The following is a 17,139-nucleotide window of genomic DNA, read 5'->3' as shown; positions in this document are numbered from 1 at the left end:
CTTTTTGAAAATAGGCACCACATTTGCCCTGCGCCAGTCCCTTGGCACTATACCAGTCACTAGAGATTCTCTGAATATTATGAAAAGGGGGACAGAAATAACTGAACTAAGCTCTTTAAGAATTCTAGGGTGTAACCCATCTGGTCCCGGAGCCTTGTGCACATTTATTTTATTTAATTTAGCTTGGACCATCTCTACATTCATCCAATTCAGTATATCAACTGATATATTAACAGAACTGGCACCGGCTACATCAGCTGCTCTTTCTTCTGTTGTATATACAGAGCTAAAGAACCCATTTAGTAACTCTGCCTTCTCTTGATCCCCTGTGATCAACTCCCCATTACCATTATCTAGGGGTCCTACATGTTCAGACCTTGGCTTTTTTGCATTTATATGCTTGAAGAATTTTTTAGGATTTGTTTTACTATCCTTGGCCACCTGCCTTTCATTTTGTATTTTTGCTAATTTTATTACATTTTTACAGATTTTATTAAGCTCTTTATATTTTACAAAGGCTACAGCTGTACCCTCAGATTTGTATTTTTTAAATGCCCTTTTTTTGTCATGTATTGCCCCTTTCACAGAAGGTGTAAGCCATGTGGGGTTTAATTTGAGTCGTTTATACTTATTACCTGTAGGAATAAATTTTGCACTATAATAACTCAAAGTAGATTTGAAAATCTCCCATTTATCATTTGTTCCATTATTTGACATTAGTTCTTCCCAGTCTATATCCTGAATTGCCGCCCTCATCCTGGGGAAATTGACTTTCTTAAAATTAAATGTTTTTGCCCTCCCAGCCTGCGTTTGTTTTTTACAGTATAGGTAAAATGTAACTATATTATGATCACTGTTACCGAGGTTTTCACGAACATTGACATTCCCAACAAGATCTGCATTATTAGAAATGACCAGATCCAACAGAGCTTCACCTCTAGTCGGGTCTTCCACAAACTGGCCCATAAAATTTTCCTGCAATAGGTTGAGGAAATGTCTCCCCTTTGCAGTTGAAGCCGAACCATGACACCAATTAATATCCCGGAAATTAAAATCTCCCATTATCACTACAGTACCCGCCTGTGCAGCCCGCTCCATCTGTTTATATATCTGACCTTCCATCTCCTCAGTTATATTGGGGGGTCTATAGATTACACCAAAAGTAATTTTTTCAGTGTTTACCTCCCTTTCTAGTTCCACCCACAAGGTTTCAACCTCCTCACAGTCTTGACCCACTATTGTCTCTTTCACACTCGCCTTCATATCACTTCTCACATACAGACATACACCACCACCTTTCCTATTTGTCCTGTCTTTACGAAAAAGTGTAAAACCCTGTAGATTTACAGCCCAGTCATGTGAAGAGTCCAGCCATGTTTCAGCAACACCAACTATATCTATATTTTCTTCCAGTATCAAGGCCTCCAGCTCCCCCATTTTGCTTGCTAGACTTCTGGCATTTGTGAACATACACTTTAACTTGCCTGTCAGTTTTTCACTTTTATTATCAGAAATGTGATTTGACATTAATCGGTCCTTTTTATTTACACTGATGTTTTGTAACGAAAGGATCTCCTTATCTTGTTGTCTAGTCCTCTCCCCACATTCTGTTTCTCCCCCCACCAATATAGTCTGACCCCTCTCTAACCTGGCTACCCCTTTTTTTTCTACATTGACCTCCCTCCTCAGCCCTAGTTTAAATACTCCGCCACCCCAGCTAGAATTCTCTCCCCCAGCACAGAGGACCCCCTTCCATTTAGGTGCAAATCATCTGCAGAATACAGTTTGTACCCCAATGAAAAGTCAGCCCAGTGCTCTAGGAACCCAAATCCTTCTCCTCTACACCAAGACTTCAGCCATGCATTTAACTCCCTAAGCTCCCGCTGTCTTTCCTGTGATGCGCATGGCACAGGCAGTATTCCTGAGAATACAACCTTGGAGGTCCTTCCCTTCAGCTTGTAGCCTAGTTCTTTAAAATTATTCTTAAGGCTCCTCCACCTACCATTTATTCTGTCGTTGGTACCGACATGGACCACGACAGCTGGATCATCACCAGCCCCTCCCAGCAATTTGTCCACCCGTTCCACCACATGCCGAACCCTGGCACCAGGGAGACAGCAAACCATTCGGTTGAGGCGGTCTTGGCGACAAATTATTCTATCCGTCTTCCTGATTATAGAATCCCCTACAACTATCAATTGTCTTGGCTTGCCTGCATTACCATCCCGCCGACTACTAGCTGGGCTGTTCTCCCGGCTGTTAGGGAGATCAGTATCCACTAGGGCTGCCTTTTCTGAGACTGACACCCTCGCATCATCACCCAACCTGGCAATTTTGCTTGGAATGCCAGAAACCGGATCGGCCTTCCTTGTCTTTGACCCCTTTCTACTGCCCCTAACTACATTAACCCAGCTACTTACCTGATCCTGCTTACCTGATCTACTTGATATTGTCTTATTTCGTACTAGACATTTACATGATCTTCGAGTGTATTTACTGTATTATATTGTTCCCCCTCCCTTCTGTTTTCCCGACAAACATAAATATGTTTGGAAATTTTTCAATAAAAAAAAAAAATGAAAATAGATCAGTATCTTTATCAGCAATTACGAATTTCTAATTGCGAATACAATTTACGGTCGTGTGCATGAGGCATTTTCCTTTAGCCACCTATAAGAGGCCATTTTATGGTTTATTAGAACCAATATAAAATCGTAATAATGTACTAGAACAGGAGTCTCAAACACGCGGCCTGCATGCGGCCCCCGTAGGGCCCCAAAAGCTCCCTTGGAAGAGGAGAGTGCAGGCCGAAGAAGGAGCGTGCCGGCGCTCCTTCATGAAGTCATGAAGGAGCACAGTCCCTTTCCCACGCTACTGGATCGTTGGTGGTAGGTGAGCAATGGCCACACAGCCCCCTGTAGACAGTGAAAAACCCCTGTAGATAGCGCCCCACACACCCCACCCTGTTGACAGCGCTACACCCCCTCACTGTAGTTAGCTTCATTGGTGCTCCCTGTGGGAATGAAATCCCCAGCGTTGTCGACGCTCAGGTCGGGGATTCCTCTGCTGGAGGAGCCCGTGAATTCACTGTCATATTGACAGGGACTTCAGGGGCTCCTCTAGCAGAGGAATCCCGGCCCGAACTTCGGCAAAGGTCTGGCCGGAGAATCCGGTCCAGGAGGATCCCCTGACATCACGGTCCATATATGGACAGTGACTTCAGGGGCTCCTCCAGCAGAGGAATCCCTGGCCCAAGCGTCGGCAAAGCTCTGGCTGGGGATTCCACTCCCAGAGGGAGCCCCAATGGAGCTTTTTATTACAGGGGGTGCGTGTGGGGCATATCTACAGACAGCAACATGGCACCAGCTACAGAGGGCAATGTGGCACCAACTACGGAGGGCAATGTGGCACCAGCTAGAAGGCAAAGTGGCACTAGCTACAGAGAGCAACGTGGCACTATCTAAAAAGGGGCTGCCCAATTTTGACATTCTTGGGTCTGCCAAACGCTGCCAACTGAGCAACCAGACTGCATTTAGCGACACAAACTAGAAAACTGGATTGTTAAAATAAGCACATTGAGTAAACTCACAAATTTCTGGAAAGTTTAAACCTAGCGGTATTATTATAGTAATGTAGTATTTGAGCTTCATACTTTGAGGTGGTTAATTGAAAAAAATATATATAAAAAATAAATAAAATACAACACTAAACCCAAAAACAGCACAAAAACGCCACTAACAAACAAGCGGTATATGTAGGCACTCGTATTTTACTATATACTTTAACCCCTTCCTGTCGTAAACAACTTTCAGATTTTAATTTTCGTTTTTTCCTCCCCAACTTCCAAAAGCCATAAAGTCATTATTTTTCCGTCGATATAGTACTATGAGTGCTTGACTTTTGCGGGACGAGTTGTAGTTTTTTTGCGCGCCGTTTTTACGGAATTCACTGTGCAATTAAAACAACATATTAACTTTATTCTGTGGGTCAATACGATTACGCGATACCAAATATATATCGTTTTTTCTATGTTTTACTACTTTTAGTGTAAAAAACCTAAGTGTAAAAAAGAAAATTTATTTTGTTTCACCAAATTCCGAGAGCCATAACTTTTTTATTTTTCCATCGATTAAGCGGTATGAGGGCTTATTTTTTTGCGGGATAAGCTGTAGTTTTTAATAATACCATTTTGGGATACATGCAAGGTTTGATCAGTTTTTATTTCATTTTTTCTGGGAGCTTAGGTGACCAAAAAAAAATAGAGATTCTGGAATTTACTATTTCTTTTTTTATGGCGTACACCGTGCGGGTTAAATAATGATATATTGTAATAGTTCAGACTTTTATGGACGCAGCGATACCAATTATGTTTATTTTTTATTTTTTTTACTATGCTCTAGTGGGAAACTGAACTTTGAATTTTAAATTTTTTTTTTTACACAAAAAAAGAAAAACAACATTTAACTCCTTTTTATTTTTTTTATTAGGGGACTTAAAAAAGCGATCGTTAGATCGCTTGCACGATATACTGCAATACTAATGTATTGCAGTATATCGTGATTCTGACAGGCAACTATTAAGCCCTGCCGGAGGCAGGGCTTAATAGGCGCACAAAGACGGCGGACCTCGGGGCCTTCATTAGGCCCCAAGGCAGCCATCGCCCCCTCGCGATTGCGTTGCGGGTAGCGCATTGAGCTGTTAGAGGGGGTCGCACCCCTCTAACGATTTAAATGCTGCGGTCGCTATTGACCGCAGCATTTAACGAGTTAAACTAGCGGGATCGCGCTCGAGCACGATGCCGCTCGTTACTCTGAAGTGTCGGCTGTAACAAACAGCCGACACCCGCATAATATGGAGCGGGTTCACTCTGAGCCTGTTCCATACTTCCCCTACCCGACTTTGGCGTATGGATACGTCAAATGTCGGGAAGGGGTTAAAGTAACTAAAGGGGCTCTCTCATTACAACGTACAAATATATAATTAGACCGTACCGAGATCTGGTGATCTTTTTACATCTAGGCCTGTAACAAGGACAAGGGGGCATCCTCTACATCTAGAGGAAATAAGGTTTCATTATCACCACACACGGGGATTCTTTACTGTCAGAGCAGTGAGAATATGGGACTCACATTGATGTGGTGGTTGATTCATTGAGCAAGTTCAAGAAGGGCCTTGATGCCTTTTTTGAAAAATATAATATTAAAAGTTGTGAGTATTAGGGTATGTTCACACGTAGTCAACCAAAACGTCTGAAAATCCAGAGCTGTTTTCAAGGGAAAACAGACCCTGCTTTTCAGACGTTTTTTACCAACTCATTTTTTTACCAACTCGTTTTTGGAGCTGTTTTCATTGGAGTCTATGAGAAAACAGCTCCAAAAACGTCTGAAAGAAGTGTCCTGCACTTCTTTTGACGAGGCTGTATTTTTACGAGTCGTCGTTTCACAGCTGTCAAACGACGACGCGTAAATAACAGGTCGTCTGCACAGTACGTCGGCAAACCCATTCAAATGAATGGCCAGATGTTTGCCGACGTATTGCAGCCCTATTTTCAGACGTAAAACGAGGCATAATACGCCTCGTATACGTCTGAAATTTGGCCGTGTGAACATACCCTTAGAATCAGTTGATGGGACGTTGATCCAGGGATTTATTCTGATTGCCATATTTGGGGTCGAGGAGGGATTTTTCCCCTAAGGAGGAAATTGGCATCCACCTAATGGGGGTGTTTGCCTTCCTCTGGATCAACATGGCAGGATTATAGGTTGGACATGATGGACCTGTGTCTTTTTTAAACCTTATCAACTATGTAGCATCTGACCGCAGCATGAAAAAAAACAGTGTGAAAAACACCACCACAAACGCGCGTAAATGCTGTGTGTGAATTCAGCCTTAACCTCACCCAACAGCCTCCTCAAATTGTCGGATTCCACTGGGTGGGTAAACTGCTGCTTGACACTTGAGTCCTGAAGAGTATGGATAAAAATAGCTGGTGCAGCAGCGTGATGAACGCCAGACAGCTGAGTCACTTTTAAAATGGACTTGGTAAGTTTAAAAGGATATGAAAAATACAATCTGTAAGTACAGGCCCAAGTCAGCAAGGGGAACACGTTTGGGAATTTATCTAAGACGGCCTTTCATATGGAAAAACACTACTACATAAAGTTCTGATTTGACACACATAAATAACTATAAGCATATATCACGTAAACGCTAGAGCCGTGTGCTCGGAATCTGTACGACAGCACGCAGCGTCCCTACAGATCTATACCACAGAGCTTTCTTATGGATATTCTGCGGTGCAACAGACACACGAAAATCACATGAAAGTCGCACGGACTTGTGTCTTTCACACTACTACACGTGGACTGCAGCTGTCAAGCTGCTTTAGTCCCAGCCTCAAGTAAGCTCTTTACCTGGCCCCCAAAGAAATGGTAACAAGATAAAATGACTATTCTAAATTCAGACACATTTGGGGTTAATATATAAAAAGTATAAACTTGGAAATTGGTGTCACCCAGTTATCTGCAGTTGTATACATATCTGAATATGTAATACAAATGTTACAATTCTTCTAGTTTCATGTCTGAGAACACTCATGTCTTATGAGGTATAAATCGCAGGTAACGGACATTTTTTTAAGACAATTGGCTTCCCTGACCACGTTTATGCCAAACTACCAAAACAAATAAAACTAGGGACAATTTTTTCCTAATTACATTCAAGTGAATGGAGATTTTTGTTTTTACATACGAAGGCCATTTTCACACAGCGGTATTTTGCATCAGAGAAAAAATATAATGGAAATATATTTGCACCTCTTCCATGTTTTGGACCCACTTCTAGGTTTGCATTACAAATACTGACCAAAATACACAAGTGCGAAAGGAGGTCTTAGGAGTATATCGGATTTATTCCCTACGTGTTCATGCCCCATTGTGATCCACTTCATTAAAGTTACTGCGGCAAATGGCTGGAAAAGCAAACACAGAAGTGGAACCAAAAAATAAAAATATACGGGTACATTCACACGTAGTAATTGAGGTGTAGTTAAAAACTGTTTAAAAAAAAAGCATGTGTTTTTACCGAGGTTCAGTGCAGTTTCGATGCAGTTGCGTTTTTTTAACCGCACGGCTATGTGTGAGTATACCCTAAAGGAAACGTTTATAGGTCTTTCTTTTATAGCCACTCCCGTATTTGGGTTAAAAAAAAAAAACTGCATATGTGATTACAACCTTAGGCCTAATTCAGACAAGTGTACATCTCATCCGTGTGATGGCCGTCAGACGGACGCATGTATTTCAATGGGGCCGTTGTTTTAACAGACCATGTGAAGGGTCCGAATGAAAAATAGCACATGTCCTATTTTCATCAGTTTTCACAGATCCCGCCCTCCATAGACTCAAGTCCCACACAGATGCAACTCGGACGTGAAAAACTGCAGTTTTTCACGTCCGAGTTTGCACTCGTTCGTGTGAATTAGTCCTTAGGAAGATGATCTCAAAATATGTCGTACCTGCTCTATTCATAATTATACTGAATGGGTGAATTTCACATTTGTATTTGTGTCAGGTACCGCTTTGTTTCATAGTAAACGATCATAAATGCTGTGTCCACATCAGCGTTGTCTTTCTGTTCAGGGGTTGCGTCTGGGGAACCCCTCAACGGAGTCAAACGGTAACCTTAGCTTCCGTTTGCATTACCATTGAGATCTGGTGATGCAAACAGAAGCGAAGGTTTCCATTTGCCTTTCCGTTGAGGGGTTCCCCCGAAGGAAACCTTCGATGGAACCTCCCAATGGAAAGCAACGCTGATGTGAACAGGCCCAAACAGGGCAATGTTACATTGTAATTATTTTTTAGAGGCTTCTTCAGACTTGCAAACAGTGTTGGAGTGCCCCACCAAAGTATCGGGGGCCCTAAACACTAACACAATAATGGGCCCCAAAGATTCAGCAGAAGACAGCCCCATTTCGAGCCAATCACGTGCCACTAGGGCCTATTTCTAATTGCATGATACACAAATAATCTATTCGATCTTATTGACGACATGTCCTAAGTGTGAAAAAGTAACAACAAAAGATTACAATGCAAAGAGAAGAGAAAAGTGCACATGTTCTGTATAAATGGGAGATTCCTCAGAATCATTTTGTCTGGTGGGGCCAAGAAACCCAGTCCCACACCGCTTGCAAAACAATGCTGCTTGCTTGGTACAGATCTTGATGCTCCTGTGGGGGTGTCACTACTGCGCAGTCCTGGCGCTAAACGAGGGAATATAAAGTATTTTCTTTTTCTAAGGCAGTGATGTGGTTAAAGGGAATAGAATTACCATCAGGAAAGGCAATGACCATTATGCTTAAAAACTCTCCTAACAAAAAGTGTCAGTGTTGCCCATAGCAACCAATCACATCCCAGGTTTCTTTCTTTCAGGGCAGGGTTGGAAATGAAAGAAGTCATTTGATTGGTTGCTACTGCCAACATTGGCACTTTTTGTTGGTGCAATTTTTATTAAAAGGGGGCAACAATGAATGTAACTATACTAACAAAACAAATGTATTCCAACTAATGAAAAATCATATCATTCCCTGTGTTAACAATCAGACAATAATAATACCAATACAATAATAATGGATATTCCGACTGGAACAATCCCGTATAGATACGGACATCCCAATACGAGGACGCTCTTGAGATCACAGACGATCTCTATGGTCACCTTACAAAACGCACTTTTCCTCTACAGATTTACAGGACGTCTCAGGTCACCATGTCCTGCTGGGGAATCTGGGCTACACTGATCCGGTCCATCCACAGCCACCACACGATACAATTGCAGGTGGTCGCTGGGGATAAAGGAGGATCTGTCAGCAGCTTCACGTGTTGGGATCGCCCAGAGCAAAACAGAAAACATGCGGGAGGGGAGGTCAGCGCACACCGAGCTCACTCACTCACAGGGGAGTCATAGGAGAAGGCGCACTCCGTCTTGTAGACCCTGTCCCCTGACTTGGGCACCCTGATGGTGGGCATGTAAGGCACAAGTAGCTCTCCCAGGTCTGCAGCCATCTTCACATTCCTGCTGCTCCCAAACAATGCTGCGACTCTCGGACCGGGCATGGGAGGGCAGGACAGATGATGCTATTTTAATCCAATAGCAGATCACACCAGCCCCGGGTCCTGCTGCTGCTCCGAGGCACAGGAGGGGAGATGCCAGGGCCGGCTATTTATAGAGGGCTAACTTTTATACTGGGTGACGGTGGACGGACGTTTGTCTCCTGGGGGGAGGGAGGGTACATGGCAGTGACCATTAACCATTTCATGGCCATCACTGGGTTAGGACTTGCCATGCTGGTGGAACTGCAATGTATTGTATGTATGTGTGAAGCTGACAGACATCAATCATAGGTAAAAAGGAGACATTGTTATGATTTTTAGCAGCGCCCAATTATTGAGTGGCCGGGGCAACTTTTTCACCTCATGAAATTCATGATCAGTACGGTCAATATATTTCACAGTAAGTTTTCCTTCACTTTCTGCGGCTGCCAAATCCACTGTGAAAATGTTCCTAGAAATGCTCCCTATTCAGATCCACATTGCGGTGATGTTGCTGTTATAGGGTAAATTCACACGTGCCAGATTTGTTGCAGAAATTTCTGCCACTAAATATATGTTCGATTCATCTGAATTGTTTCTGCAGCATTCACACGGTTTTCTGTAAGCCCCATTCAGATGTAGGGGATAGAAATTTCTGCAACAAAGTGAATATAACCATAAAAATAATTCAGCAGGCGCTAAAATACCTCTGTGCACTCCTGTCGTGTATGAATGAGAATATAGAAATTCACACCCATGATAAATCTGATTGAAACCACACAACCCCCTCTATTGCCATGTGTCAGCCTAGGCCATAGGCCTCATTCACACCCGCATATAAAAACAGCTGCAATGTGGAACCGCAATGGTTCAGACTTGTGTGCAGCATCCATGTGTGAAAAAACGGAAATAGTGGTGCGATCAGTCCATAGAATAATATATATACAAATGTTATATTATCCTCCTTAACGCGAGCTTAGAAGAAAAAGGAATCCCCAAACAGTCACAACTCAAGTACAAAATCTCCAACTCCTAACAGGTTCCTCCCGGACTCCTGCACGAATAACCGGAGGGACAGTAGAGGCTCGGCTCCCATGTGTTCACAGGTGCTGATAGAAATCTAGATCCGTCATCTGTGTCTCGTAGTCCTCTCCCTTGTAGCCTCCAACTGAAAACACACAGCGACAGTTGGGACTGCTTATACTTGTGGTAACGTATGTTTTTTAGATCTGGACATTTTTTTTAGAATAAAATATACACCAAAAAGTTTTTTTTTAACCTACACAAATAATCTAGATTTTTTTCAACACTTTGGGCGATTTTCGATTTGAATCTCGTTTTTTTTTTTTCTGTTTATTTAACAGTAATACCAAGAGATAATTTAATACAATTTTCTTTATATAAATAACTTTTTAACATATATTGCTATAATTATTGTACGTAACTTCACAACTTTTAACCTCTGCAAATACTTTATTTTATCATAAATACAATTGGAAAAATGTCTAATAACTTGTGTTCCCCGGCAGGGAACAGGTTAACAGAATCTATAATCAATGGCAGTATCACACATGATAGGCTTAGATATAGGGCCTATTATCTTGCTGACATTGCAGCTCCAGCCCTGAACCCCAGAAAGGTAAGTCTAATAATTGTTTTGCTTTTTTATGTGTTACAAATTTTTTTTGTGTTTTTTTTACAGGTTCGGTTGTTGGACTACTTCGGATTCGAGGGCTACTGTGATGACGGATTTTTTTTCGCAATAAAATGGATAACGAGGGTTGTGTGTTTTTTTTTTTATTTCAATAAAATGTTTTCTGTGTATTTGTATTTTTTTAAAACTGTATTACTACCACTTTATTAATAGACGCTGGCTGACAGCATCCATTACTAAGGCAGGGCTTAAAGAGGCTCTGTCACCAGATTTTGCAACCCCTATCTGCTATTGCAGCAGATCGGCGCTGCAATGTAGATTACAGTAACGTTTTTATTTTTTAAAAACGAGCATTTTTGGCCAAGTTATGACCATTTTTGTATTTATGCAAATGAGGCTTGCAAAAGTACAACTGGGCGTGTTTAAAGTAAAAGTCCAACTGGGCGTGTATTATGTGCGTACATCGGAGCGTTTTTACTTCTTTTACTAGCTGGGCATTAGGAATGTGAGTGTATGATGCTGACGAATCAGCATCATCCACTTCTGTTCGTTAACACCCAGCTTCTGGCAGTGCAGACACACAGCGTGTTCTCGAGAGATCACGCTGTGACGTCACTCACTTCCTGCCCCAGGTCCTGCATCATGTTGGCACCAGAGGCTACAGTTGATTCTGCAGCAGCATCAGCGTTTGCAGGTAAGTAGCTACATCGACTTACCTGCAAACGCCGATGCTGCTGCAGAATCAACTGTAGCCTCTGGTGCCGATGTGTCCTCGCTCGTCCGACACGATGCAGGACCTGGGGCAGGAAGTGAGTGACGTCACAGCGTGATCTCTCGAGAACACGCTGTGTCTGCACTGCCAGAAGCTGGGCGTTCTGAAGAGAAGTGGATGATACTTCTCGTCAGAACGCCCAGCTAGTAAAAGTAGTAAACACGCCCAGATGTAACACACATAATACACGCCCAGTTGGACTTTTACTTTAAACACGCCCAGTTGGACTTTAGCAAGCCTCATTTGCATAAATACAAAAATGGTCATAACTTGGCCAAAAATGCTCGTTTTTAAAAAATAAAAACGTTACTCTTATCTACATTGCAGCGCCGATCTGCTGCAATAGCAGATAGGGGTTGCAAAATCTGGTGACAGAGCCTCTTTAATGCTAGCTGTTACAGAGGCTATCACTAAAGACCCATTATTAGCCCGGTACCCACCGCCACCCAGGGTACAAGAAGAGCTGCGTACGATCCAGTACACGACATCTGTATCGATAATCCGGCACTGGGGCGGCCGCAGGCTGGTGTTATTAGCCTAGGAAAGGCCAGAAACAGTGACCTCCCACCCTGGTAAAGCTAGCCTGCTGCTATGTTGTATCTGGCTGGTTATGAAAAATGGGGGAACCCCACATAATTTTTTCCAATTCTTTATTATTATTATATTTTTTAAATTGACGTGGGCTCCCCATTTTTATAACCAGCCAGAAACAACACAGCAGCAGCAGCCTAGCATTACCAGGGTGGGAAGGGCCACTGTTTCTGGACTTCCCAACCTAATAATACCAGCCTGCAGACGCCCCAGTACCCGACCATCCCTACAGATGGTCAAGTACTGGATCGTACCCAGCCCTTCTTGGCACTCCTGGTGGTGTTGGGTACCAGGGTAATAATGGGGGTTAGTGTTAGCCTCTGCACCGGATAACACTAAGCCCCGCCTTAGTAATGGACGCTATCAGCCAGCGTCTATTAATAAGGCGGCAGTAATAAAGTTTAAAAAAATACAAATACACCCCACACAACCCTCATTAACCATTTTATTGAAAATAAAAAAATTCATAACAGTAGTCCTCAAATCCGACGTAGTCCAACATCCGAACCTGTAAAAAAACGCGAACAAAAAAACATTAGTAACACATATGGTAGGCTTAGATACAAGGCCCATGTGTGATACTGTGGTTGGCTTAGATACAGTGCCCAGCAGACAGGATCATACAATGTGTGATCCTGTCTGCTGGGCCCTGTATCCAAGTCTACCACATGGTCGGCTTAAAGGGGTTGTCCAGTCCCTAAAAATTGATGGCCTATCCTCCTCAGGATAGGCCATCAATAGCTGATGAGTCAGGGTCTGACAGCAGGTTCCCCCGCCAACCAACTGTTTTGAAGGGGGTGCAGTTCTCATATGAGCTCTGCTTCCCCTTCATTTCGATCACTTGCCCACACTGTGAATCGCCGGGCCCCTAGCAGAAAGTAATAGTATACTTACCCTCCTCTTCGGCTCTGGCCGCAGCGGAGGTCCTGACTCTATCCAGAGTCGGGATGTTGTGCGCGGCGCACAGCGTTGTGACGTCATAATGCGAAGAGATGTCAGGACCTCCGCTGCGCTCCAGAACGAGGGGTGTAAGTACTGTCAGTTACTATAGTAACAGGGGCCCGTGTAGTTTATAACAAAGGCGCCAGTTACTATTGTAACTCTTTATAGACGTGGTGTGGGTGGCCATGGGCCCAAAATAGATATGAGATAAATAGATATATATTAATAGATAGATAGATATGAGATAGAGATAGCTAGCTAGATAGATATACTGTCTGTTATGCTAAACGGTCAGCCCTGAGGTGTGACTTCTCAGCATGACAGACATACGTACACACAGTGAAGGGGTTAATAGCTGCATTACTAGTTGCTACTTACATCTGGTGTGGGGTCAGAGAGCAGCAGTAGTCAGGATTCCTGAGCTCTGTAACAGCGGTGACACTGCGGTTGGTACTGCCGGGGAGGAGCAGACATGCACACAATCTTCTTGCTGTAGCCATTCCTTTCCCTCTGCACAGGTCACGAGGAAGAGGGAAACAGCAAGAAGTGAGCTGATTGGGTGGACAGCACAGTGGGCGGGCCTGGGTCTCGTAAGATGGGTGGATTCCTCTATCAATCATTTTCCACCCTCTTGTTCCCCCTCCACGCAATGACTCTCTGACAGTCGAGTTGCCACCAATGCTTTAAGCTACATTACTGGGTCTCTTTTGTACCCCAGCAGGGACCCAGCAATGTAGAGGAATCATTGCAGCGCTAGTGTGGTGAGGGGGGCCTACGGGCCCCCCTAGCTACAGGGCCCGGTCGCAGTTGCGACCGCTGCGACCCCTACAGCTATGCCACTGAATGAGGCACTGCGTGCACTAACATCCCCCTCTGCCATCACCACCTCAGCCGGTCCCCAACATTGCAGGATTCACAGGACGGTGCTTGGTCCGTGAAAATTCGTCCGTGTGTCAGACGAATTTTGCGGCCCGATCACGGTACATGTGAACGGGACATTTTGCATCAGTGTCTCCAAATTCTCATCCATTTCCAGTCCGTCTTTCATGGGCGTTATAAAAAAAAAAAAAGGATAGATTTCATTTGTCAGGGTAGATAGTGCCCCAGCGCCCACATAAAGTGACATAGTGCCCCAGTGCCCACATATAGTGACATAGTGCCTACATATAGTGACAGTGCCACAGTACCCATATATAGTGACATAGTGACAGTGCCACAGCGCCCACATATAGTGCCCACATGGTGCCACCCTCCCAATATAGTGCCACAGTGCCCATTTAGAGAGTGCCACACCCACTTGCAGATAGCACCCCCACCGCAATGTAGATTGTACCCCACCTTGTAGATCGCGCCGCTGTAGCTGCCACTAGGAGCAGAATCCCCGGCCAGAGGTTGGCGACACTTTGGCTTGGGTTTCAGTTTCTAGTGGGAGCTACAGTGGCGTGATCTATAAATGGTGGGGGGGTTGTGGTGCGATCTACAAGGGAGGTGCTATCTACAGCGGTGCGAACTATAAGGGGGGCTTGTGGTGCAATCTACAAGGTACAAGGGGGGTGGAGCGATCTGCAAGGCGGCGGTATCTACAGGGCGGTGTGGCTATGTACTAGGAGTCTCCGCTTCCTCTGCTGTATCATTTTGTTCAGTACAGAACAGCAGTTCCATGGGGAAGCAGAGACAGACCAGGGCGGACCGGGCAGTAGCGGGGCGGAGCTTCCTCCTAAAGCACGGCGCCACTAAAGAATTTGATTAATCGCTCAGCTCTATGTGTATGGATACCTTAAGGCAGGGGTCTCAAACTCTGCCAGGTAAATGGGCCGCACATAGAAAATATGTAAAGTTGACGGGCCGCCTTACTTTCAAATTTGATACAATACAAAAGTATCGTTAATCAATTAGTTATTTGAACTACTATAATAATACTACATTACTATAATAATACTGCATTACTATAACAATACTACATTATTAGGCTATGTTCGCACAGAGTTTTTTGACGCGGAAACCACGCCGCAAAACTCATCAAAAACGGCCCTAAAATTCCTCCCATTGATTTCAATGGGAGGCGGGGGCAGTTTTCTCCCGCGAGCGGTAAAACCGCCTTCATGCCCTATCTTTGGACGTTTACACCTCTGACCTCCCATTGACATCAATGGGAGGCAGAGAAAGTGTATTTCGCAGCGTTTTATGCCCGCCTCAATGGCCGCGGGCGAAAAATGCAGCGAAAATCGGCGTGCAGGGAGAGGAAAATCAGCCTCAAACTTCCAAACGGAATTTTGAGGCAGAAATTCCGCCTGCAAAAAGCTCTGTGTGAACATAGCCTTATAATTATACTACATTACTATAATAATAATACCACATTACTATAACAATACTACATTACTATAACAATACTACATTACTATAACAATACTGTCACGTTCTGTGGGTATGTGGACCCACTGGGCCGTACTGCCGTAGCGGGATAACTGCTGGCCAAACAGTGTACCAAGTCAATGTCTATAGTCCGAGTAAGGGTACTTATGGTGTTCAGACAGTAGCGATGGTTAGGCTCGGATGGGACCTTGGCAGCAGACACCAGGCGTGGTGTAACACAGCAGACGAGTTTGGTGGCGCAACACGACTCCAACTCTCTAAGGCACAGGAACAAGGTAGCACGGGATACAGGATGCAGGTAGCAGGTACGGGAACACTGGGAACTGGAAAACACTAAGGGACCATTTGCAAAGACTAACACGGGTAAATACAACAACGCTCAGGCAATGAAAGACGGGGCAGGGCCCTTTTTATAGTCCAGAGTGAGTGTGGGCTAATTTACTGATTTACTTAATGTGCGCGTGCTGGCCCTTTAAGGCCGGGCACGAGCGTGCACGCGCACCATACAGCAGAATGAAGCGGAAGTGAGTGCTGGCATCTCCTGAGGAGATGCGGGCCAGCGCTCACAGATCCATGGCTGCGGCCGTCGGGGAGTAAGTAATCCCTACGGGCCATGGCCATAGGCGTTATAAATACTACATTATTATAATACTACATTACTATAACAATACTACACCATGTTCCAAATTATTATGCACATTGGATTTAAGTGTCATAAACATTTAATTATTAGTTTTTCAATTAAACTCATGGATGGTATTGTGTCTTAGGCTGGGTTCACACGACCTATTTTCAGACGTAAACGAGGCGTATTATGCCTCGTTTTACGTCTGAAAATAAGGCTACAATACGTCGGCAAACATCTGCCCATTCATTTGAATGGGTTTGCCGACGTACTGTGCAGACAACCTGTCATTTACGCGTCGTCGTTTGACAGCTGTCAAACGACGACGCGTAAAAATACAGCCTCGTCAAAAGAAGTGCAGGACACTTCTTTCAGACGTAATTTGAGCCGTTCTTCATTGAACTCCATGAAGAGCAGCTCAAAATTTACGGCTGTCAGAGAAGCCTCGCAAAATGCGAGGAGGAGCATTTACGACTGAAACGAGGCAGCTGTTTTCTCCTGAAACCAGTCTGTCTTTTCAGACGTAAATGCCTGCTATCCTGTGCACATACCCTTAGGGTATGTTCACACGCTAGCTGTCATTTACGGCTGAAATGACAGACTGTTTTCAGAAGAAAACTGCTGCCTCGTTTCAGCCGTAAATGCTCCTCCTCGTAATATATGAACAATTGCAGGTAAAAGAAAATTGGATCTTTTTGGAGGCGCTGCTATGTGGTATAAATGATGTGGAACGAAGTCCCGAGATATTTAATAAGTTCAGTTTATTGACAGTGGCTACGCGTTTCGACGATGAACAATCGTCTTCATCAGGCCATGTACATTTCGGAAAAGACACAACTTATATAATCTGTAGGTACAAATTAACATAATTGAAAAAACCGCCAAATCTGACGGGGTCAAGGTGCGATCATGACGTCACTCCCGGTTTTTTTAAAAAGTTAAAAAAATGTGTTCACATCGCCTGACTATAGTTGCATAATGTGTTTCAACATACAAGTTAGATGTTTATTCATAAAATGGGATACAGTTAAAACAAATAAAAGAAATAAGTGAAAAAATAAATAAAACCAAAGTTGGAAGAAATATTTTAGTTTGG

The 17,139-nt window shown here is 43.8% G+C and overlaps 1 protein-coding gene and 1 long non-coding RNA gene across 2 annotated transcripts in view; one reads left to right on the top strand and one right to left on the bottom strand.

The window, feature by feature from the left end:
- The window catches only part of USP13 (ubiquitin specific peptidase 13), a 117,094-nt gene extending 107,893 nt beyond the window's left edge, over positions 1-9,201 (bottom strand). The window contains exon 1 of the mRNA XM_075861661.1: positions 8,949-9,201. Within this exon, the coding sequence (XP_075717776.1) occupies positions 8,949-9,110 (162 nt within the window). The 5' untranslated portion in view covers positions 9,111-9,201. The remainder of the gene's footprint in view (positions 1-8,948) is intronic.
- The window catches only part of LOC142759473 (uncharacterized), a 51,025-nt gene continuing 42,840 nt past the window's right edge, over positions 8,955-17,139 (top strand). The window contains exons 1-2 of the long non-coding RNA XR_012883139.1: positions 8,955-9,047; positions 10,126-10,295. This is a non-coding gene — a long non-coding RNA (uncharacterized LOC142759473). The remainder of the gene's footprint in view (positions 9,048-10,125; positions 10,296-17,139) is intronic.

This window comes from Rhinoderma darwinii, chromosome 4, assembly GCF_050947455.1.
Source record: "Rhinoderma darwinii isolate aRhiDar2 chromosome 4, aRhiDar2.hap1, whole genome shotgun sequence".
Classification (NCBI taxonomy): Eukaryota; Metazoa; Chordata; class Amphibia; order Anura; family Rhinodermatidae; genus Rhinoderma; species Rhinoderma darwinii.
The sequence above is the reverse complement of the archived record's forward strand: the minus strand, read 5'-3'. Positions and strand labels throughout refer to the sequence as shown.